The sequence below is a fragment of the Notothenia rossii genome (genome assembly GCF_949606895.1).
Source record: "Notothenia rossii genome assembly, chromosome: 6".
NCBI classification, from domain to species: Eukaryota; Metazoa; Chordata; class Actinopteri; order Perciformes; family Nototheniidae; genus Notothenia; species Notothenia rossii.
In genome coordinates this window covers 70532985-70559333 of record NC_136909.1, presented here as the reverse complement: position 1 = coordinate 70559333, position 26349 = coordinate 70532985, and the positions used below count along the sequence as shown (strand labels likewise).

General features: G+C 39.5%; 1 protein-coding gene across 22 annotated transcripts in view; it reads left to right on the top strand.

The window, feature by feature from the left end:
• Window positions 1-26349, top strand: part of LOC307043663 (neurexin-1a-like) — a 248197-nt gene that overhangs the window by 64464 nt on the left and 157384 nt on the right. For 13 of the 22 annotated variants that reach the window (XM_079688295.1, XM_079688282.1, XM_079688280.1 and 10 more), the window contains 4 exons: window positions 16413-16714; window positions 19080-19103; window positions 20179-20340; window positions 23950-24391. In XM_079688295.1, the coding sequence (XP_079544421.1) occupies window positions 16413-16714; window positions 19080-19103; window positions 20179-20340; window positions 23950-24391 (930 nt within the window). Of the gene's footprint in view, window positions 1-16412; window positions 16715-16765; window positions 20341-23949; window positions 24392-26349 lie in introns of those variants that run through there. The other 9 variants (XM_079688285.1, XM_079688296.1, XM_079688284.1 and 6 more) reach the window with 2 other exon arrangements.

Here is a 26349-nt window from a genome sequence, read left to right as displayed (position 1 = left end):
GCAAATACAACATTTTGGTATATTGGGTTGTTTCTGCTACCTCCCCACAATGAATGTAGGACATGCACTGTTTGTAATAGTTAGATGTTTAACTTGATCTACAACACTAATAAAAGAAGTTATGAAAATGATGCCCTGTTTCTAGATCACAAAAACAAATATTAATTTCAATAAAATAAAACATTCCTTGTAGAGTTAAATGGCAAAACTAAAGTATTTTTTATAAATGGATTTACCATTATCATTACCATTATATACTGTAAAGAGGAAAGACATTTTCTTCGGAAGCAATATGTTAAATCGATTCACTGAACCCCTCACAGTATTATAACACAGTTATTCAGCTAAGGAATTCTACAGTCTGCTTCCATTGAGTTTGTATCCATTTATAAAATGTATTAGATGAAATCTTTTGAAACCAAGCATTTTATAACGCAGCAAATGGCTACTTGGTTCCTTAAGTGGCTGCAATGTAAGTGTAATCTATGGTTAAAGAGCATTATATTGATATATACGCACTAGAAATAAGTCTAAAATACTGAATGAGTCAGATTTTCTTTTCAATTCTATCTATTTTAAGAACTATGTATCTTTACACTATACCCTACCACCCTAACTGCACTGTGAAGGATGAAGGCAAAATCTGCGGGACAATAAAAGCAATTAAACAACAAACGTTGATTAGAACAGAAATATAAAGGCTTGTTTTCTGTGTACTAAGAAAAACCCAGATGACAATTAATTAGTTCTTAGTTTCTCTGGTGGGGTGTTAAAAAGCACAGACCTATAACCAAACATATTGTCACCTCATGTAACACATATGGATCTACATTTAGAAACAACCATTTCATTGGTTCACCAATTGGTCTGAGCTTTAAGACACTAAAAGTTCATACATGCAGTTCAGGTGCCAGACCTAGACAATGTCTTCAAAAATCAATATAAGGATGTTACAAGTAGAGATAGAAGTAATAGAGAAACAAACACAGATTAAACTACACATTTTCATACACTTCAGCCCAGGGGATAGAACAGATTGAACCTCAAAATACATGTCTGCACTGGATGAGTCACTCTGATGGATGTGAACCCCCTACTGATCAATTCATAGAAGCGACAGGATTGACAGCGACCTGAGAAAAGAGCTGTAACACAGTCAATACTTCTCAGGGTATTGCTGCACTGTGATGACTGCTCCTGCCTATCACATGCATTTATTCCTGTGGCACGGCTGTTGCAGCTCCCAGCAGAATGCAAAACAGAACGGCTCACAGACGCAAGCTACAAAGCAGATCTATTTGTCACCGCTTTGAAAGCTTAGGGGGCAAAATGCAGGATCATCTTTTTTCTATCTCTCTTTCTTTGCCGTTTTCCCTCCTGATAGAGGCTGATCTTTATCAAGCTCGCCGTAGCCTTGACTCCTGTCACCACAACAGGCTACACCCCCCCCCTCATCATTCAGGCCCGTTGACAGCAGAGTGGCAGCTGGTCAGCCCATTATGAAATGACCTTGGTCTTGTGTCGGCAGGGCCATAGTGCTGCCGAAACAGTTACACCCCAAAGTGAGTAATTTTCCCTCCTTAGGTCAGCATCTTTGCCTGTAGACAATCTCTCCCTGTAGATAAAAGGTGGGGAGGGGGTTCTGCCACTATCAATCGCTAAGGTGATGGAAGTGGCCACAAAATGTGAACAAGCCTAATTGAGGAAAACAGCTCCAGTGTACCGAGATTGATGGAGTGATCTGATTAAACGGATTGCAAAACTGAGGAATCGATTAACGGTTGCTTCTTACCATTCATTCCCTTGCAGGGTTGTTTAATTAGTCCTGTATTTGTTTATCCTCTTACCAGACTGGATTGTATTAAAACTATTTGTTCTGAAGCCGTTGAAGCAGAGCCATGTTTCCCTTTCACCTTTTAAGTGAGAATACAGTGCTGTGGTCTTTATTTTGAGCACAGCTTCAGAGAGGTGTTTTTAGCCTTTGCAGTGGTGTGATGACAGCACTTTATGAATGTTCCTCTTGTGCTTTTACCTGGTTTTCCATCGCCATTGCTGTAGAGTGTTTGGCTCAGTGCAAACACTTGTGCCTCTCGTTCTCCACAGCTAAGGATACCTCAGTGTGATCTTACTCATAGCTGGAAGGCACAAAGAGGAATGTTTTGTATTTCCTTGCTCAAATACCCCTCAGTACAATGCTGGCACTGCAACAAGCAACCTGGGAGGGAACAGGCACCGGGCGTGTTGATGTTAAATGCACACAGTAGGTCCTGGGGAAATTCCTCGGTGTATGTATTTCTTCGTCATCCCAAAGCAAAAAAACAACAATGACGAATCAGCATGATAGTATGTTTGGACCAGTTGTTACCCGTTCCGACATGACAAAAAAACAAGTGCACAGCTACAGTGTACTGTTTTTATTAGTTTTGGTGCTGTAACAATTTTGCACAAAAGTCACCATAAATTTATTTCATTGGCCTCATGAAAATATAATCTTCAAAAACAGAAATGTGGGCAGCTGGAGTCGCCTCGGCGTGTAGTGTGCTTACAAAAAGGGGCAAAGTATGGTCTGCAGCCCTGTTATATGCAGGTGAGCCAGGAAATACAGGTTTGCCTCATCTTCTGTGACGACTATGGCCTTAAATGCATGCACTCTGAAAGAAAAATAACACATAAGTGCTCAGATACACACCAAAAATTGGACAACGCCAGTTTTGTCACAGTGTGAATGCATTATGTATCCAAAGCAAAGCAAACATAACATGTTACAAATATAACTGTGGAACTGCCATCCTTTATCCAACGAGATAAAAAACCCACTGGTGACCTTGCCCAGCAGCTCAGCGAGGTGATGCTGGGATTCTGTCAAGCTTCACCGTCCTGCAGCGATTTGTTCATTGGAGCACATTTTTAAACATGCAATGATGCAGCTCAGCGTGCTGTGCTGTGTTCTTTCACCACAGGGGAGTTAACACACACATGGGCTATTGGCGAACCTCTGTTGAGTGACCACTAAAAATTACTAAATAAAACACAATTTTAAAAAGGGAAACAAAGCGATGTGCAACACCAAACTGCAGGGCTCTCTGTTCTCTTTTAGTATGTAAGAGCGAAGATGATGTGTTGAGAAGATTTGGTTTGGATTCAGGATACATTTATCTCAAGTTCACCTCACTGCACCTGAAAGAACTGGTCCTGACAGACAGGCCACTTTGTCAGTGTTAGAATATGAAATGCATGAAGAAACAATCTGATCTCATTGTGTTGACTTTGGAACTGAAAGAACGGAATATATATATGTATATTTCTGTGCCACAAGGAATGATGCTGAGAAGTTACTACCAAAGAGAAATCAGCATAAAAAGTGGTGTGTCCTAACAAATTGGGTCATACAAAATAAATAAAATGTTGTTATAAGACACAACAACTATCCAAACTTTAAGATTTGTATGACTGGTCATAAAATACAACATTTCTGGAGTGTTTACCTTCATGTGTTTGTGTTCACTATTGTTATAATAATGATTGAAAAGTACGTTTGTTGATATAAGTTCTCGTTGTTCAAGAAAGGTAAATATGGGTTATAAATGCGTTGTTTATATTTACATAAACATTTTAGGTTCTGTATTAGAACTTCTCTAGTCATGCTCTCATCCTGTTAGAAATTAATGTTACGGCATTGACCTACAGATGATGATGGTTTCATTATTTTGGCAGGTCGTAACATACGCAAAGTGTGAGTATTTCTGCCACAGCTGATAAAGCAGTTTTACTTTTATTGAGGACCCAGTGCCACTGATATACAATGTAGTCACTGTTATTCTTTGGTGTACAATCTCACGTCAGTTGCTTTTGCAACTCAATATTTTTACTCATGATCTTGGTAAATATATGGCAACAAGGTTTGCTGTGTGAATAACTCAGAGATCTCTTTCTTTAAGTTCCTCAGGATTACTTCATATTATTTTATTATAAAGGTATGCTCTGTTCCAAGTGTTAACTATTCACATAACATGATATAGACGTCTTATTATGTTCTTTATAGAATGTAGGATGTTCTCAGCGTGTCAACATACTATCTCAACCAAAACCATTCTACTCAGGAGATACTGGAGCCGGCCTATTACTTAACTTGATGTATGTAATGTCTTGCCAATGAGGAATGAGAATTTAGGATCAGGATAAGAACTGTCTTTGCTGATGTGTCTGGCTGTCTGCTCACTATCAAGGATTCATGCCGTGTCTGACAGAGAGTGGATCTCAGAGCCGAGAGCCGGGAACACAAGAGTACCTCTGCACAGAAATCATCTGAGACACACTGGCAATGTAATTAGCACATTAATTATTTCTATGCAATGACATGCCTCAGCGCCTCTTGACTTTGCTCTTGTCTGAGGAATGTCCCCATGTATATGGCCCAAATTAGACATCTGCCAAATGCCAGTCCTTTACAGTCAGACACTGCTTCCACCGCTCCAGTAATCAAAAGTGGACAGTAACCTCTGACGCACTCTCGCAGCGTGCACTCTAGGTCTGTGCTGGCAACCTTGACAAGGGTAGATCCCAATTGAGCAGCTTGTTAAGATGCTTAGAGCAAAGATGTATTACCTTAAGCACTTTTTATATATGGCTCATTCAGGAAGCTGCTGTCCAATGTTACTACACAGCTTTTCACACAGTCAATTGGTTTCGATATAAATACTAACTCTAATATTATTATCAGGTATGATAAATGAGTGCTGATGGATTCAATATATTCCCTATAGGAGGAACAATGTGTATAGTTGCCTGCTCTTTAAATATATGATTAGTTAAGTAAAGTGGTAACTATACGTTAATATCGAAATGCTTCTCTTTTGATGAGGATATTGATCCCCCCCATCTCCCCAAGGCTTACATTATTATCCCCTGGATTTACTCTGCAGAAATGGATTGGGCTTTGCAGATTAGTATTCAGCACATTACACTCCCACTTCAGCATAATGCTGTTGTGATTCTGAAATGGGCTGAGAGCAAATGAGAGCCTTGCAGATGGAAGTGTGCTGTTTAGTATGTGCGTTCATACAGTGTTTGAACAGGAGTACATGGGTTTTCACACTTTCTTTGAGGGTTTATATATGTTTGTCTCTTATAGTCTTGTTAGATTAAGTTTCCTTTTTGAGTATTTTAATTTTTCTAATTTTCAAGAGGCTGGCTACTTTTCCCATTCCCCCACTTATTGTGCGTGAATAAAAAGAGACTGGTGTACATCGCCTAGAGAGTGCCTGCATGCCTCTCCTGTAGGGCCATTAAGTCCTCAACATGCTGCTCTGGGAGGAGTTATTTGTTAAACCCACTCCACAGATATGTTCTTGTTGGTTGGGGACCTCAACAAGAGATCTATTTTAATGGCCCAGCGGCCAACAATAAATGTCTTCCTATTTTTATCTCAGACGTAGTATACAGTATATTTGATCTTGAGAATCTTCCGTAGTTTTAAACAAGAAGCCTTCACCACTTTTCATATAAACCCTCTTTTGATGCTCAAAGAACACTTTCAAGAATGTATTTAAGGCCTACACACAAACATTCAAAGAAACACGCACGCACGCACGCACGCACGCACGCACACACGCACACACACACACAATTGATCCTTTTCTGTTGTTTAAATATGTTGTGCTTCAGCTTTTTACATGTGTTTGTTATATATAATCTGGAAAGTATTACAGGAAGATAGAATGAGATTATATTGCAGAGTTTAAATACAGTAGAATGAATGTTTCATGCATGGTAACGTGGCTAGTGACTCTACAGATAATACCCTGCTTTGTCAAATTTTTGAAGCATGGTCTGACCCTTGTATGTTTGTTTTCACGCTTGCATTGTTGTGTGCACAGGTGTGTGCATCATCGAGGTAGCTATGCCATTTACAGCTGTGAGTGAGTTGGGAGCTGCTCCCAGAGGAGCGTTGCCTACGCACCTGATTGAGCTATTGCCAATAGAGCGAGCAGACACAGACTGTGTGTGATCTGGCTGACACACTCTTGTTAGTGCTACATTTTATTACATTTTATTGGCTGGTTTCTACCACTTTGAAAAAGCCATGCATCAACCCTCAGACCGTGATTTATATTTTAGAAACATAAAGTATGCATCAGCATGATGTCATTGCCTTTTAAATGCTAAATCAATCCGATGATCATACTATATTTGGAAGAGATGTTGATAAAGATCGCAGCAGTATTACAAGGCTATAAATAACATAATGTAGCGGTGACCTTTAGTCTGGCTCAGCGCCAGCCAGTCCTTGCTGTAAACACAGCTCTTTTTCCGTAAACAGTGACGCAAACAAATATTTATTTTAGATTTGGTTAAGTCGCTCCCTGGCAAAAATTGCTGCAGTAATTCATTATTTTGTATAAATATTAATTGATAAATTCTTAGGAATAAAAAAAGAGACCAAGACCAGTGAGAGGCATAATCTGAGAAACATTATTTCCTGACTTAAAGGGCCAGTATGTAGTATTTATAGGGACGTCTACCAAAAACAAAAAAAATTATATGCATAACTTTGTTTTCATAAGGGTATAATCCCCTGAAAGTAAGAATAGTTTTTGCTAAGAATCAGCCCTTCAAAACTAGGAGGGGGTCCTCTTTCTGCCATGTTCCACTGCCATGTTTTCACAATAACTCAGAAATAACTCTGGATCTCGACAGGGCCTTTCCGGCTTTTACATAACTGAAAGGCCGCCCTATTTATCTGACACTTGTGAAACTGCCATATCACCAGCGGCAGCCTGCATTTCTTCACTTCATATGTATGGTAAGAACTATGCATATCACAATATATCATCTTAAAATAATATCAAACATGTCAAAATAATAAAACAACCCTATCATCAAATTTAAATCATCACTGTAATAATTATTGTATATAGGCCTACACAGCTCCCATATTCAGAAGTCACCATATTATTTTTCTCATAAATCCAGGGCTCCATAAATAAATGCTTTGTGAATTAGTTGGATTCGGGAAGTTATTTTAGGATGATTTATAATTGCACAAATTACACAAATACAGGCTATTCGGTTTTTTAAAAAACAACAGTCTATCACTTGGACTTTTCCGCCCCCTCCCCTTCCCTTCCTTAAAGGTCACATGTCATGGCCATTTCCACTGATCATAATTCCATTGTTGAGGTATACTAAAATAGAAAAATACTGTGCAATTTTCCAAACTCACATTGGTTTCGCATACAGCATCTCTGTAAAGTATGTGTATTCAGCAGTATTCACTTTCTCCACTAAACGGCTCGCTGCAGCTCCCCCCCCCCTCCCTCCTCCTTGTTTAGCGATATACACAGCCATACACAGCCAAACTAAACCTGAACACACACAAAGTCACAGCCGAAATAAAAACAATAAGTGTGGCTTGATATTGAGTAGGAAAAAGGTTTATAGGTTGATGAACGCTGTGAGAATGGGTCTGCAGAGAGAATTTCGCACGATCCCAACTGTCTGTTATCAGCCTGCAGCAGGGAGCAGAAATCGGTAGGGCTGCCTGCACTTAGTGTGTGTGTGGATTGGTCAATTTGGACCAATCAGCCGGGGCTTAACGTAACGGCTCCGCGGACGTAACATAACGGCTCCACGGATTGGCCCATTTAGTTCCGGGTACGAGCTTTCGTATGCACGTACCCGGAAGAATCAAATGGATGATGGCGTCATGATGCCGTTTCACCAACGAGGCGTTTTGGGGAGTTTTACTCGCTACAGGGTGTACTTTGAGAGTTTTGACTCTGCACACCGTTTACATGCAGAAAAACCTTCATAACACACAAGGGGACGGGTAATAACCGGAAAAGCATTACATGAGACCTTTAATGGTAGGTTCCACATCCCCAGTTTAATTCACCAGGAGGCTGTTCTGGAGAGTGTTTTCATGAAGGCCAATTAAGTTCCAAAAAGGACTATCTTCCGTTTTTTTTGACTAAACTATCGTTTGCTTCGATTTAACTGTAAGTACGTTACATTATACGAGCGTACAGCTTAGTAAAATGTTTGTCCATCACTTTAAAATTCTACGCTTGCTTAATTTCATGTCGGCTACCGCTAGTCATGCTAATTAGTCACCTGTGCACAGTCCTCAATGGGCCTTTTCTCTATCATTTCTTTACGGTTGTTGCACTCACATTATAGTAATAATTAGTCGGCAGTTATGTCTATTTGTTAATACTCGTGTCCACAGTCATGCTTTTTAAAATAGGGACTTCTTTTTTACGTTTGTTGCTGCCTGCTTTGATAAATGAGTTGATGCTTGGCTGTTAGCTAGCCCTAAGTAGGGTGGTTTAACTGAACTATAAGTAGCTAGTACTATATACTTTGTTCAGGCTATTTGACATGAAGGAAAAGCAAAGGTTATATTGATAACATAACGTTGGCTCAGTTATATTAGGTTAGCAGTGAGCCAGCATGCTTGTGCAGTTACTCAGTGAAATGCAGCCATCATTAGTGTTGTTAAATACACCTGTGCTCTTCCTTCTATGAAGAGGGAGATATCCTGTGAGAAAGGTGTATTGTTGTCGTTTTTTAGTCAAATAAAGGTATTTTTTCTTATCACCGTCTCAAACCAGGTGTTCATTTATACGTCAGTTTTTTTCTTGAACTTCTTTACTATTTGTAATATTTGTATCAGTCACTTCAGTGGTTATTTTTCTGAAACCTGATTGTATGTGAGTCTCTAGCCTTTCTCTTTTAGCGGCTCTAAATTAGCTTTTACATGTACAAGTGTCATTTTCTTACACCATAGGCCTAAAGTAAAATATGTAATTGTTTGATTACATTTGAAAATGTAAGTAACATATTAATGTATTATTAACATAGTCATTATTAGTATTACATTGAATAATAATGAATATTTGTCATTTGAAAATGTGCTGTTTGTCAGAGTTGTGTTGGCTTAACCATAACACACTTTGTTATGTTTAATTTAAATTAATGATTTGAATGCTTACATGTACACGTACGCAATGACTGAAGGTTTGCACAATATGAGACACATGTTCCAATTGATGCCTGGTTTTATATTTAATGACAAGCTGAAAAGCCAATTATGAGCAAATTTACTATGGACGAAGTGCTTCTGCAAACTGACATCAGGAGAGGGGACTCTTTCTGCACAGCAAGAAACCCTTCATACTGTGAATCTAAATGACACTGTACGTTAAGCTAGCCCAGTATGGTGTCTGACAGAACTTAGTATGTGTAAACTCAGTCTCATCCTCACATGCTGACTCCTTCACTAATACGCCCGGATACGTCATCCTGAGCTAATTGATGCTTTTTCCGCCTGTTCTTACTGCTCTGTCGACACAATAATATGCTCACATAAAAATAGACTTCATATGAAATACAAATATCACAAATTGGGAGTGCCTAACTTGCGGTCAGGGAGCCGTTCGAGACATTTTATTAAGTATTTTCAATGGTGTGATAATCATGTAAAATATTATGTTCTCAAAGAATGTAGCACTTCAGAAACTCTCCTCCCTGTCACCCCGTAAGAGGCTTAAGCCGGCTTCATGACGCTAACTTCCTATCATTTTAATAGGCTGCCAGACACTTACTTCTGTATCATTTTAATAGGCTGCCAGTCAAACAAGGAAACGGAGAGTGAATGGGTGAAATACAGTGTCACTCACAAACCATTGACACAGGCGATTAAACAACATTGCATGGCTTAAGCTCCAATTTATTTGCCACATTTTGTCCTCAGAAATCCACAGGTAATTCTTTGGAAGGGCATCTTACTTTTTCCAGACTTGTGAACTTCGTATAAACCTTTGAAAACGGAGCATGGCACAACAGGCTTGTTTTACCTCAGCATTTTACAGAGAGCTGGGTATTTATTGTGCTGCGAGAAGGGTGGGTTTTAGTGAGGTATCTGACAGGGAAACGCTGATGTAGAGCGTAGGACTGCCATGAACAAGACAAGACTATTGGAGATGCGCAACATCATTATGGTGTCTGTTTTAGCAATGCCCATTTTACCTGCTGCTCCAGCTCCTTGGAATAGACATGGGTAAGGCTTGTTTTATGTAGTTCTGTGATGGGTCTACTTTGATACTCAAGCACAATATATATTTTAGTGGGAATGCTATTAACAGCATTCCAACTATCTGTTCTTCTACGCACAAAATTCTTTATTCTTATTATTCCGCCCGTTATTTTGCCGGTCTTCTCCTCCCGCATTGAACATCGTAGAAACTCTGTTCGAACATCAAAACGTTCAGCTCCGTCGGGAATCGATTGCTATTACTTTTATCATTCATAACTTTCATAATTCCAGAGATACATCACATAATTCATCAAATTTTAAATTCTTCAGACTTCAACAAATCTTCATGCGACTTCAACTGCTAACTGTTCATTCATACTTTCACTCAGAAACCTCATTCCAACTTTAAAATGTTACATATCTTTCTGACTTTATTCGTGTAACACAACTTTTAAATCTGATTCTATTCTTACTTTTAGAGATATTAAACATTGTTCAGACCATGGTACAGAGGCCTTCTTCAGATTTTAACATTAACTAGAGTGTGTGATGTCACAGCTAGAGTGTAGGAAATCTTGAAATTTGCCTTCATATTTCAAACCACATTCCTGAGACATAATTCTTCATGAAAAACGTAGGAAAACATCTTGTAGCTTGAAAAATGACAAATAATTAAGCAAAAATAATTAAACAAAATGCCTCTTGAGGGCATGAAGTGACAAAAACTTTCAACATGTCTCCATTAAAGCCCATTGTAATTTCAGGCTGATATTTCCTCACAGCAGCAGCCGCGCACCTTTAGTTAAAGGTGGGGTAGGTAATTTTGGAGAAACCAGCTCGAGTGCGCTAGAATTTGAAAATACACAGCCGGAACAAATCTGCCACTTCCTTACAGACCCCCTCCTCCAACACACACGAATGCGCACATGACCAATGAGGGCACGAGATAAGTTTGTGCACAGATGGAAAGCTGACAGGCAGGTAGGCCATCCAGTTATTTTAGCCGGGCCGGCTAAAATGACTGGTCGTGCTTTTTACAGTACTACGGCTTCCACAGATGACATTTTTTTAATGGATTTTTTGTCAAAGCACTTAAGATATTCATTGCTATCGGGATGTTAAGAGCATTCCATGGAATATAACAAAAAGTGTATCTCGAGCCGGTTTCTCAAACTTACCTACCCCTCCTTTAATCTGCCAAAAAGGCCACATCATTGACCCGAAAGTACACAAAAAGCACACTTCAGATACTCAAGGTCCTTGAGATGCTTCACCCTTTGAAATGTAACCGATATTTGTTACTGTTCTTCAACAAAACGTTCACATGTAAGAGCTTTATCTCTCATTCAGAACAATGGAAACCTTTGATCTCTGGACACCTCATTAGCTCAAATATAAACACCTGTGTCATGAAACACGATGATGTCATAACTCCAACTGCATGCTCTGAGTAGCAGACTTCATATAATGGTTAATGGTACTGCCCTCAACAGGTCTACGTCAATTATGGGGTGTCATCATATGCCGTTTCCATGGAAACGCATCCCTCGACATAAAAGGCGATGTCGCTATACCTATGACAATGTTCAAAAAGTGCTCAAACTTCACATGTGTGCTAACAGTCCAGCCGTGAAGACATCTACGGGACATGCTGTTGCCATAGTAACATAAGGCTCGCCATGAAACACGGTTTTCTCATAACTTCAGTGAAAATGCTCCAAACGGCACAAAACTTCACAGGTTTGGTAACGATGCAGCCATCAATACATTTAAGGGTATTATGGGATGTCATCAAATGCCAATCTAAATTCTTCACTTTCTTCTTACACATTACATTTCAGCATAGCAATTCAGTGTCAGCTTTTCAGCATAAAGCATTCCCACTAGCAATTTCTTCAGGAATTGCATTCTCTAGTTTTTTCTAGTATCATACATGTGCAAATAGCTCCAGTGGTTTAAAAACACACTAATGTCTCTATATTAAATGATAAATAATGTTATGTTTCTGTCATTTTCTATCATTTGATCTTAAGTTTGCCCCTGCAATATTTAACAAATGATGTATTCCTTCCTTACCTCATCAGATCCTCATATCACTGATTTGAATAATGCCAATTACATTCAAAACTGCTCCTGACGTTAATTCCATAGGTAATTTTTCACATATCCTGCCGCCGTTGTGTTGTGGTTTTATGTTGACAGGCAGCCTACTCCCCTGGGTGCAAGCTCATTTAAAAAGAAGCCATAGAGTTCCAGATGCCAGATTAGTGTCAGGGCAAAGTGACTGATGGGAAGCTGGTCGCTCGGCCACATGCTGGCACTGTTGTACATATGCTCGTGCTTATGGCCTCCTGGTGCTTCATAACAAATGAGTGATTTGTATCTACATACTTAGTTAACTGACGGTGAAACGTTCCTTTTGCTGCCTCTGATATTGATGCAGTGATGTATACCTAGCTGTTTGTAGTAGCTTGATGCAGCAACATAGGCCAACATACCACCTTGACTCTTTGTGACACTAATTTAATTTGAGTGGCGAATAATTGTATTACTTCCATTAATATGTGCAGTTAGTTCCGCACCACAAACACAAATGTAATGTGACCATAGAGAATGAGGTTCCTGAATGGCACTAACAATTGCATGCTATTGATTAACAATTATTTATGGAAGAGGACAATATCCTATCTGTCAAAGAGGTTATGGGAAAATCAGTGGAAAAGCACAGTTACATTTATTATGGACATTATATTTATGTCATACATTTAAGGAAAGAATAACTTCAAATATTCTAGTCGTAAGATTTTACAACTTGTGATCATCTTGTTTAAAAGTTGTTGTCAGGGAAGACAGTGATATTCTTTTTTATTCTTTTTAGTTGTTTCTATTTATGGCCCTTCCTTAGGAGCTACTCTTTCACTCTGCTCCTGTCTTTCCCTGTCCTCTGTCCTCTGAAAAATTCTATGGATCTTATCCATGTTCACAGTGTCATGACTCAAGGGCATTAAGGTGCCGGCCTCTTGCTGTAGTTTGATTGACTGTAGTGTAGACCATAGGATAGCTCAGAGAGACAAGTGGGATATGCCCAAATACCCAGGAGAACACAATGACAAAACAGCATGCTTCTTCCAGCTCAAAAAGTTTTTTATCTCTAGGAAAATAATACATCTGAGTGACACATGCTTAATGTTAACACTGCAGACTGCCGTGTCTGCTGTGACCCTGTGTCTGAAAGAGAAGCACAGGTGTGCATACTACAAGCAGTTCCATTGCTACAGTATGGTCTTTCTTTCAAGGCTCAGGAATTACACACTGACTGCACAACATATTCATATTCACTGCACTCTTTGCACAGAGAAGTCTAATGAGGTGAATTCAGGTGGATGTCATTATCCCTTTCAAGCATGTGTAAAGGGGATAATTGTCAAAATTGTCAAATGTTACTTTCAGAATGTGCTTACTCCCCAAGGGGGTGGGGCAATTAGATGTAGTGCTTATTTTACACGATCCTGCTTTAAATCTGGCATGTGTGTGTTGAGCTACACACCAGTGTGCGGCTCAGCTGTCTACAGTTGTTGTGCATTCGTCTGTATAATGGTGAGGGTGCTGCTGCCAGTCACTGTCATGTTTAATATGAGAAGTAGAACGTGTTATACATTACATTAAACTTGAAGCATAATTGTCGGCACATTTATTTTATTTTTGTTTTTTGTTTTGTTATTTAATTCCACCTGGCTTCACAGCTTTCAGGTTCTTTCAACCCTTGCAACACTTTTTGAATCTTTACAAGTGCTTGGAGAGAGACATTACTTTGGACCCCTTTTACATTACACATGGACATTTTACCTTTTTTTAAATTCAATATCAATGAATTCATTGTAGGAGAAAGTCAATTTAGAAACCCACAGGTGTCTGAAGAGCTGCTGGGAAGCTTAGTGGGAGGCCCTTTCTGTTGCCTTTTGGGCAGTGGCACCACCATCTTACTCGTAGCTTCTTTAAAAAAAATGGGCATCATTAGCTGAGCAGACAGCGAGCAGGTAGCAACATGAGACGGCACAAACCTGTCAATCTAAGCATCCACATCCCAAATAATGCCTACATGTTGGTATTGGTTATAGATACTAAAACCTTATTTTAGTCCAGGCTGTAAGCACGTTTATTTCTATCCAAATATGTAAAGACATCTTAAAGGAGCCATCTGTGAGCTCACTACCATTACAGGCCAGATGGACCATTACAGGTGTTTGACTTTGCTCAGAGCTTTATGGTGAAATGCCTTGAAAAGCTTAAGCTTTGAATACTTTGCAAAAGTCAATATTTTTTGAAATAATGTCTCTTGTGTCTTTAATAAGTTAGTTATTAGAACAATCCTGTCACTTTAACTCCCCTCAGGACTAGCGTTTGGCATTTGGATTTAACACATGTTTCCCCCCTTCTTTTTAATATATTGCAGCTAAGTGCAGACTGATGTTCACATATTTCTGCTTCATTTATACCTGCGTTTGTGGAGCCGTACTGCCAGTGTTTGAATGGAAATAGGATTCTCTTAGGAGATATATGCCCTGCACTGAAACTGCCTCTGGGTTGAACCCTAAGTGTTGTAAATTCCTAACAGCACCCCTGCTGAACACACACAATTCATTCTCCATTGGTTAGGGGAATTCACCGAAGTGCAGGCATGGGGATATTTGTAGAAAGAGAGATGAGAATGACCCAAAACTATTGGCTCTATTTGTTATGTGGCCACTGAGCTTGTGGAGCAGGGATGGGTGAGTTTAGTGAAGAGGGTAGAAGTCTCTCATTTTCACTGATAGGCGGCTCAGACATTGAGGGAATGACCAAAGAGTGGTAAGATCCAGCCAACTTCAATTACGACCTCTTGCAGTTTTCCCAGAGGTGCACTATAGTGCCTTTTAAGGGGGAATCAATGAAGTGACAAATTATTGTGGACAGCAACCCCTTTTAGTTGTTGTGTTGTTGTATCCATGCCTGGGTGCTACTCTAAGTATTCTGGGTGTGTGTGTATTTTCAATGTGTGGCTGAGTTTGTTTGGCAAGGATATATAAATACGCAGCACTCCTCATTTATGATAATTGAATGCATTAGTCCATTTGTGTTTTGGTGGTTTATTTTCCGCTCGTGGCTTTAATGGCTTGTTATCTGTCTAAACCTGTTTTTAAACGCTTTCTAATGGGTGTTCACATGCATCACCCTCTGATGCTCAGTGCCACTTTTTATCTCACAATAACAGTTTTTCTCAACGTTATTTTAGCTATGGCTAGCTCCTGTCATATCTGAGCAGGGCTATTGAGTGCTGACATGCTCGTATTTATTGAGAAATGTATGAAGCTGAACTAATTGAGTGGTTTTTTTAATGGTGGGAGAAATCCATATGAAGCTGTCACAGTAATTGTTTCCGATTGAACAGTCTGAGAGATATATGACCAGGACACTGAATAAATACTAAACTAATTAGTTTATTCTATTCATTTACTATTACTTTTCTTTATACTACAGATATGGACTTTAGAATAGGTAATGCATACAATATGTCAAACTGTTGCCCCCACTAATTAACACAAGCCACCCTTTTTACATCGAATTGTATTACACACAGTCAACCCCAAGGCAACACAAGTGAATCCCCATACAGTATTACTTATGGTTTTCCATACATTTCTTGTTTAGCCTGATGACTGTTTTTGCTCTAAAGTGTCAAATTGTTTTCTAACTGAGGAGTTATGTTTGCTTTGATTGTTTGAGTTTCAGTACTGTTGGAAATGTGTGTTTGCACGTCTCTGTGCAGCTGGCAGATGTGTGTGTAGACCTGGTGTCAATAATGCATATCACATAATTGATAATAAATGCAGCATATTCGATATAATGTGCTTGCACTGTATGTTGTTTTATATTGTTTCATGCATGTATCTCTAATCATTGTGTATGAATGAGGTGTTGGGACAGACATGCTGACAGATGTTTACTGTTTTAAAATCTTCTCATGAGGTTGGTTTGAATAAACAGCAAGTTTTGTTGGCATACGGTTTATGCATACTGTACGCATCTTCAAATGTGCCATGTAATGCAGCGTGTAGTTCCCAGTTGTATAGTACTGCATATGTAATTACTACACATTTATTAAAAGTGTCACAAAAAATAAGTAGGTATGTTCTAGCAATGAAAGCAGTAAGCATTTTAATATTTATTCAATCATATTTGAGCTTGCCATATCAACTATTGAAAATATCAAATTCAACGTGTTATTCTTAACCCACATTTTTAGATGTTTTTTCTCATTGTTTATGACAGCTTCCCAACAGGCACAGAAGAGTCCAGGATATTAATGCAACACATTTCTCTTTCTTTGTCTCTGCAGGAAAAGAAGAGCATGTCGCCACCTTCAAAGGATCTGAGTTCTTCTGCTACGACTTGTCCTTGAACCCGATTCAAAGCAGCAGTGATGAAATCACGTTGTCATTCAGAACCCTACAGAGGAATGGACTGATGCTGCACACGGGCAAATCAGCTGATTACGTCAACCTGGCCCTGAAAAATGGGGCTGTCTCACTCGTCATTAATTTGGGGTCTGGAGCCTTTGAAGCTCTTGTGGAGCCAGTCAATGGGAAATTTAATGACAATGATTGGCATGATGTCAAAGTAACAAGGAATCTACGTCAGGTAACAGTACAGAGGGTGACGCAGAGACTCAGTAAATGAATCAAAAAGAAATGCACTTAAATCATTACCATCATACAATATATTTTCTTTCCAGACATTGTAATTGGATTGCTTAATTAAATCATGGTGGTGTGTGGTAGAGACAAAACAGAACCACAAGTGAGCAGGAACATCTAGAAGGAAATAGAAAAAGACCTCTATTGAGTTAGGAATTGAGGGGGAAACAAAGTAATTGCTTTTAAACATCAACCGTATAGCACTCGGACCCGTTCAGATGTTTGACAACAATATAATCAATCTACCCTTTTCAATCTAACGTATTTGCCCCTAAAATAAACTTTACGTTTTTGGGAAACTATTATATAGATCTAAACTCTTGTCAGCTCCTTGGGAAAAGACTATCAGTATTTGTGGCTTTCAACCCAAGCAACCTGTTACTCCATTTTAATTAATGTTAGCTACCACTCAGTGGTCAGTGGTTGGTTGGAATTCCACTTCCCCGCTGCCTAAAAGCTTCAACAACTAGAACTAGGTCCTGAACAGTGCTTCATTGTATGTTATGACTCACTCTTTCAAATATATATATTACAATGGGATATGGGGTTTCCTCTATGGGGTCTTATGGTTGCTGGTGAAAGACTGGGGGATCCTTGGGAAACAAACTGTGGGATCTAGCCCCAGGTGCAGAAACCACTTTTATTAGTGTCCTTTGCGTTGCATACCCATAGGCCATTAAAGGTAGGGTAGGTAAGAATGGAGAAGCCAGCTCGAGTGCGCTAGAATTTGAAACTACGCAGCCGAAAAAGATCTGCCCCTTCCTTCAGACTTCCTTACAGAGCCCCTCCTCCAACACACACGAACGCGCACATGACCAATGAGGGCACGAGATAAGTTTGTGCACAGATGGAAGGCTGACAGGCAGGTAGGCCATCCAGTTATTTTAGCCGGGCCGGCTCAGATGATTGGTCGTGCTTTTTACAGCGCCACGGCTTCCACAGATTAAATATTTGTATGTATTTATTGTCAAAGCATCTAATATATTCATTGCTATCGGGATGTTAAGAGCATTCCATGGAATATAACAAAAAGTGTTTTTGAAGTGAATTACCTAACGCACCATTAACTTGTGGCCCTGTAAAATCTAGCAGAATCCTTTCCTTAATAGTTCAGATTTTCTAAATCCAGAGTACGAGATTACTGCAGCAGCAGCAACTCCTTTTTCAGTGTTGTCTTAACTGAATGATATGAAAACCATTCTCCCACTGGTGTCTTAACCCCACAGTTATATTGACGAAAGAAAATCTGCAAACATTTGCCATATTCATTGATTAAGCAAGTGTAAATCAGCTACAGAATAATAGGCAGGGTTATGTCCGTTAAATCAGGGTGAGGTTAGATACAGTAAGTGGAAGCAAAGATTTGTAATGTCTCACATACATTGTTACTTTTTAAATATAAGCTTTTCAAGTTTGCCTGACAAACAGGAAGAATGCATTTAATAGACATCAAACACTTATTTATTTACCCAACAGTATCAGACTGATTATTTTGTCCTAAATAACATTGTTCCTGCTCATCTGGTGGGAAATGTTTCTCTTCACCTCAGCACTAAGCTTCTCCTTCTGCACAACCAGAAGATTGAACATTGGCAACCCTAAGGATTTAGCCAGCCTGAACATTCACTGTATTCAAATAGTGAAGGACGACCATGCATATTGAATGCATGCTCTTTGGGGGAATCCAAATGGCCATCCTCCTCATTGTATCAGGGTGTTCTTTGCTTTGTCTCATTGCAGTAAAGTGATCCTAAAGTTCATCAATAAGACCAAACAGAGGTACAGTATTGTACGAGCGACGGGAAGTCTGATACCCTGGATTGGTCTCCAGCCTAAAATAATATATAAAATATACATGTGTCATAATGGTCTTGAACATGGGACTTTCTAAAAGAGGGTCAACTGATGTGCTTTAGGTATTATTTCTTATATACCATTTAGTCTGTCAATCATAACCTTTTGTCAGGACTTTGGTAAGGAGGTTGGGTTACATAAAAAAACATGGTGCAAGAACACCATGAGGTACATAGGGAGTCACTGGTTGAGCTCTGGCACCTCCTGTGGAGCTATATTGTTATTTCCTTAGTCTGCTTTTTTCTTGTTAAACTTATTTTGCCCTTCTTTCTCTATGTTACTAACATGCTTTGGAAACAAACTAACATCATTCATGGAATGTGTCATCTACTAACCAGTATGGTTTTTACCGTTCAACAATGTACTAACAGTATTGACCATCATATATTATTTGAGTAACAATCGTTATTCTGTTCACAGTTTTTAATTTCCTTTCTCCCCCCTTTTCCACAAAGCACTCAGGCATTGGACACGCTATGGTAAACAAACTACATTGTTCGGTAGATATCATTCTAATTGTTTCTTAGTTTGGGTTTGCCGTGTGTTTCTTTCTTTCTTTATTTTTATTGTAGACGTCATTTACAAAAAAGGGAAATTGCGGTTGGTACTCTTTTGCTTACTTTTCAAATCCTTTTTAATTTCTTGGTTCATTCATTGGTTTCACCCTCTTTATTTCACTTGTTTCCTGTCCAACTCTGTTTAATCCACCTTTTTAGGAGCATCATTTCGAGCCTTTTGCATCAAGCTGTGGTTAATAATGAGGACCCTCTCCTGTCTGGCTGGCCTGATGCTCTTTGGCTCAGCCAGTTGAACCCCCATTCACTTTGCATGGCATGCACTTTGACTATGTGTTGCAAATGTCACAGTGCCCATTAGTCAACATAAATGTGAAAGTTAAGTTTTGTTCGTCTTTGGTGCTTCCCTGGTGAATTATTACGTATATCTCAGTGTCCCTACGCCTCTGCATGCTTCTGACGTTATGGCAAGTGTTAAAATATTGACTCCCGGTATCCCATTCAATCATTTTCTTTTTGTTTTGCTTGTAATCAAAAAGAAAACACAAATGCATTCATGTTTCATGTTTCTCTTAAACCCTAAGTCATTGACTATACTAAACGGTGATTGTGCTCATCATAGCATGTGCTCCCTTTCTAACCAAGTAGCACTTTCTGATTTATTTTGTAGAACTGCTGGATGTACTAATATTTGATTAATGATTTAACTAACCTAGATAACATTCTACTAACACCATTTTTGTGTCTGCTAAATAACATTTACGTTGCTGTCGGGGCAATACTAACACTGTATACAAAATGTGCACTTCACTAACACTCTAACTAGAATAGCATTCTTTTGAAGGCTTGCAGTCTTCCAACTAATCAAACTGGACAAAATAATAATAAAAACAAGAAAAAAGACAATAAAAACAGACATGAAAATGGGTTAAGAAAAGTAGGGAAGTCTTCAATAGACGACAAGAAGGAAAGGCAGTGAGTTTGCACTACTTAGGCTGTCTGAGTATAGTGTGTCTTTTCCCTGTGCTTGGTTGTCTAGGTGACAATATCCGTGGATGGGATTCTGACCACCACGGGATATACACAGGAAGACTACACCATGCTAGGCTCTGACGACTTCTTCTATGTTGGAGGGAGTCCTAGCACAGCTGACCTGCCTGGATCTCCAGTCAGCAACAACTTCATGGGATGCCTCAAGGAGGTAAACACTGCTTCTGTGTACTCTCTGACGCTGGTGGGTGTTCAGGATATGACTGGCTTCACCTCAGGACTCCAAAACAGGCCATTCCACCCACACACTGACCCTGTCTCCTCCTTTACTCTTTGCTTTAGTTTGTTTCTCACACAAACTTTATTATGCCTCTACCTCCCCCTCAGTGCACTCATAATGTAACACACAAGATTGTGCACACACACACACACACACACACACACACACACACACACACACACACACACACACACACACACACACACACACACACACACACACACACACACACACACACAACTTCACTCCGAGGTGTCTGGTGTACCACACAGCTGCACATAAAGAACAGTCTTAGAGTGGAATTTAGCACAGACTTCATACGGCTCCTTCAGGTGCACTTCAAAGAAGAGCAGTGATCCTGAGATCAGGCAGTTGAATTTTCATGAGCAGTCAGCCAACTGACACACTAAACACCTCACTATTCTTCCGCTGGGGACTGAGGTACCAGACTGATGTTATCGTAGGCTACTTGCCTAATGGCTTACCTTATTACCTTAAAGTTTTGTGTTTAGCAAATGTATCTTGTTCTAGAAATTAGCAACTAAGATTTAACCCTCACCCTCACTTGAAGAAAAGGTGCAGAAGCAACCTGGTGCACTTGGCTAATGTGTGAAGATTAAATGTACGTCTCCCAGATGAGGCAAAAGAGGTCATTACACAATAGTGTTTATATTGTTGGCTGTTTGATAAAACATTCTGAGCTTAAGCATTTACTTTAGGAGATGCCTTGTATTTATAAAGATGTCTGGCAGAAACATATCTTAAGTACTGCACAATTATTAATCCATTTATTTCAACTTTTAGTTTGAAAAGCATCCTTATGTTTTGTTCTCTTCTCTCTCTAGTGTCCTACATTTTGTCCCACTCACCTCAAGCGCAGACTGTTGTCCTTAGCAAATGTCTCATAGATGTCTGAAGAAGCTCTCTTTAATGAGCAGGCAGGGTGTGGACCACATGTCCCCACGCCATGTACAGCTCATTAGAGGTCTGGTTCTGAAGGATAGTATCTTAGTTAACTACATGTCTCTGAGCTGCTGAAGGTGTGGTGACAAAGGGATTGGTCTACCCTAAGCCTGGTCTCTCCCCACTGAGCTGTCCTCCCTTTTCTTGGTCAGCTTAAGCACAGCGGCTGCTCTCACTATCCTAATGTCAATGAATTATGGCGCAAAGAGTTGTGGGATATACAGAATTCCCCTGTAGTTTGCCACTAGGATTATTTCATTGTTATTAGCGTTATAAAAAAAAGGCCGAGACAAGGCCGAAATACTCTCAATCATAAGGTTAGTTGAGCTCACGTAAATGTTTTTTTATTTGATATATTAATTGCACTGACAAACTGTCATGGAGCCTTTTGGTTTCTATAGAAGCCCTGTTCCAGGTCATCTTCTGTGTATGTCATAACATATGAGCGGCGGTTTAACAGCATGTGCTGCAGGCTGTGATTGATGGCATGATTCGAAGCGGCTTGTTGTTGTATTTGTGTGCAGATTCCAGTCTGAGCCGCCACGCCTGCCTGTTGGTTCTGATGGCAAAACAAACGGTGGTGCAGTAATTGCTCAGTTGTCACAGCACATAGCTTGATGACAAATTAGTGCAGCAGTACTAGCGCAGCAGCAGTTGTAGCTCAGACCAAAGCGCCTTTGACTCTGAAAGGTGCCCTTTGTCTTGGGTATAAAAAATGTATTCGGCTGTGTCTGTTGCACCTTTAGTCTACATAACTAAGGTCCACCATGCAGAGATATCATCCTTTTATTCTTTACTCTTTATTTCTTGTATCAGGAGATTCTAATTGGATTATCTTTTTCTTATTATTCTATTCTTATGGAATATTTAAACCGTTCCATTTGTCTCTGTTTCAGACTTTTTTTTAAAGAGAATGGATAAAGATGTCGGAATAAAAGCCTCTGTTTTTCAACTTTCTTTTTTCCCCAGTGCATATGAATACAGTCTGATATAGTCAGTCACAAAGCATTAACAAGGAAATAAGCCTGAGCTTACCTAAATCTGTGCACGGCAGTGAGTTCAATCTACCTGAACAGTTAGACACAGTAGATCTGGCTCAGTGATAAACATAATGCTCCATGCACATGCAATCCCATCGGAGGTGTCCCTGTTTTCAGGTGAGCGCTTAGCATGACAACAGATAAAGAACACGGCCAGAGTTTTCCACAGCTGTAACTCATTTGATTTGTCCCGTTGCAAGCAATAGATTTACCATTAGGACTCTTTTGTTATGTAAATATATATGCATGCAGACCATAATTGGGCTATCCGTCACTTGATAACCTTATCTACCCATTAGCAGTGCTGGAGCGGTGTGAAAGAGATAATTGACTCTGCTTCTGCCCCCTGGGGATAGTCTGCCTGGCATACTATTGACAGCTTTGTCTTTTAAAGTTTATTTCTTCATAACATTTTCTTCAGGAACTGATTGACACATTGAATTCAATCACTTCATGTGTGTAAGTGTGTTTTTGTAGTAAGTATTTCTAACACAACTGATGTTTTAGTGACTATCTTTTACAAACCAAAATGTTAATTAGTTTCCCCAAATGTAAATTAGACAGAGGGATACCTGCTATTTCAGCTCAATTGATCAAGGTCCTCTTTCATTACGGATATTGGATAATGACAAAGTTATTGCTAATTCATTTTTGTTAGATTGTTGCCAATTACAGTTATAAACCTGTTTGATTTCCACATAGTGCATCATGCCGTTCCCCTCACACACAATGCAGCTTATTGTTTGATTTAGAGATGTCTTGAAATGTAATCCTACAGGTTTTGAAACCAAATGTATCATGCCTTTTTGGGTGCATTTACGAGTCACACAGGATTTTCACAAGTTTCATAGAAAAATAGAGTTGATGTGCTAGACAAATGCTAATTAAATGTGATCAGGTTGGGAAATCGGTCAGCACTGTTCAATATGATAATAGTTGTCATTCATGGTTAATTGGTATTTTAATGAGGTGGTTCCTTTTTTATAATAGGCTGCCACTGTCTGTCACTTATGTCTTAGCTCTTCAGTGTTCAGCCTCTCAAAGGTCACATCACTAATGCACTTCATTAAATAAAGCACTCTAATGCCAAACCCTTTCTAACTTGTCTACAGTGTCTGAGAATACAAACTGCTTTTGATAAAAGACATTCTTCATAGAAATATGCAAAGCAAATGTCAGTCATTTTTTATTTTCAGCAAACATTTATTCTAATAACAGGCTTCAACTGGGGCCTTAATCAGCATTTTACTTCACACATGCAAAGAAGGAAGCAGTTGTGATGTATCACTTGTATCTGAAGTTTCACACACAATTCCAGGAGAAGCTACTGTACCTGATCAACATTTTTTTACCCTCCCCTTTACCTTTTTTAAATTGAGACTATCTCTTCTTTTAGTCGACACACAAGCAAAAGTCAAAATAGAGGTCTCAACACTTCACCCAACCAGAATACTATATTTTGTGCAGGGTGATGTAAGCGACAATTGGTGCCACTTAAACGCAGTTCCTCACTTTCTCTTTTCTACTCTTAATTCAGGTTGTGTACAAAAACAATGATGTGAGGCTTGAGCTGTCCAGGATGGCGAAGCAGGGTGATCCCAAGATGAAGGTCCATGGTACTGTGGCGTTCAAGTGCGAGAATGTGGCCACTCTGGACCCCATCACATTTGAGACGCCAGAGTCCTTTATTGTCCTCAATAAGTGGAACGCTAAAAAGACGGGCTCCATCTCCTTCGACTTCCGCACCACAGAGCCCAACGGACTTATCCTCTTCAGCCACGGCAAGCCCAAACAGCCGCCGAAGGATTCCAAGAATCCCCAGATTCTCAAGGTGGACTTCTTCGCCATTGAGATGCTGGATGGCCACCTGTACCTGCTGCTGGACATGGGCTCAGGGACCACCAAGACAAGGGCAGTCAATAAAAAGGTCAATGACGGCGAGTGGTACCATGTGGACTTCCAGCGAGATGGCAGATCAGGTAACTTTCCCGTCTATTACTACAATCACAAGCCTAACAATATGCACTGTAACAGGGCTTCTGCTACTACATCGTTGTTAACCATTCAGTTTTGACCCATGCAGTAGCTTTGGCTCTTTAAGTGCAGCTTGCAGAATTCACAAGACCAGCTCATCCGATTAACTTCTAACATGTTCAGTGCAGTACTCTGAACTCTGCAATACTTCCTGCAATACTTCCTCTGCAATACTCCTTCCAAGTTTGAAGTCAATTGGACGAACGGTTCTTGAGCTATGCAGTAGCTTACGGTTATTTCTTTGATTATATTACTATAAGCCGTGCCAACAGCAATCGAGCAAACTTTTAAGGTCAGCTATAGCGAAACTGTATGGATGATCAACACTATGAAAACCAGCTTGTTCCAATTATGTTTTCAACCTAATTTGAGGACAATACTCTAAGTTGTAGGAAGAAACACCATAAAAAACAGATTTTGACCTAATTCAGAATGGCAAAAGAGGGATACATGTGCTAAATAGGCTTATACTGTATATAGATTTGTCTTTGCCCAAAGTTTCCAGGAAAAAAGGAATCATAATTTCTTAGACTTGCTTTTTAAAAGTTACAAATGTAAAATCATTTTTTATAGCGCCAACAGCTGGCCAAATTGCACCACATTGAACTTTGCACTACTCTGGTCCCCCAGCAATGTACCCGCTAAGCGTGAAGTAGATCCGATGACCTGCTCTTTGTGTGAAGGACGTGCACATTGACAGAGATGTTTCGCTTAATGATAGATTTGCACTGGATGCTTATTTTAAACCGTTCAGGACATACAATTTAAAATATTTTGAGGACACTAACTTCACAGGGTGGTACCATGCGTCATAGATTATGATTCCAGAGTAAAATTTGCCACAGAAATATGTTGCCCCCTCTCCTGTTGTGTCCTCTAAGCTCAGAGTTGCTCCCCTCTGGTCGCTGTTGATTTGCTTATCTAAGCAGCAATTTGTTAGTCTGTGCTTAGAGCCAAGGCCTCGCAATGTCATGCTGCAAATTAGATACTGTATACCCCTTGACCATATTTCCCACTCCATCTCAAGAGGTGGAAATTAGATTTACTGTTTCATTACCCCTCAAAGCAATACTGGGCTGTGGTCTAAATTGAGCTGTATACTTTGTTAGAATAGCTATAGAGCACATCCATGTGTTATTTTAAATAATTTACATCTGACTGCACAAAGCATTGAAGGTATTTAAAAAAAAAAAGATAAGCTCAAATACTCTGAGTTAGCTGAACACTATAATTTACAGTGCTGTGTTGATTTGATTCAGCTTAACACATGTGGGCAACAAAGAGCTGTGGGTGACTTCTCAAATAACATAAATCAACAACATTTAGTTACCGTAGACCAAGCGATAAGAAACGGTGTCTAAATTAGATTGTGTTCATTATCTTTCGAGTAACCTCCATCATCCACCCCCACACACAAACATGTGCGCACACACAAAAGCTATCGAACATCTTTTCTAGCTGTTCTCTCTGTCTACCCTGCCCAAGTTTCCATGGAAACAGGAGGTGGTCTCTCCCAGGCCTGAGACAGTTACTGCACAGTGCTGAGCTGTGCACTAATGACATTTCAAAATAACTTTTCTCCCTTTCCTAAAGTCTAAGGCATCAGCTCTTGCATACTAGAGTGTAAATGGGACATAAAAAGGTCTGTATTATGATGACTTAGTAACAAGATGGTGAGATTACTACACAGTGCACTCACAAAGTGATACAAATTATGAACTTTACCTATGCTGACCCTACTAAACATAAGTCCATTTAATTCTGCAAATATGAAGTCCTTAAATATATAAAATATCTATAAACTGCAAAAAGCTATTTTATTAAGGGTGTGTAATGATGTGTGTATGGCACTTTTAAATGGTACCATTTATAATTTGTCAGTTCCTTTTTACTGTAAAGGCCT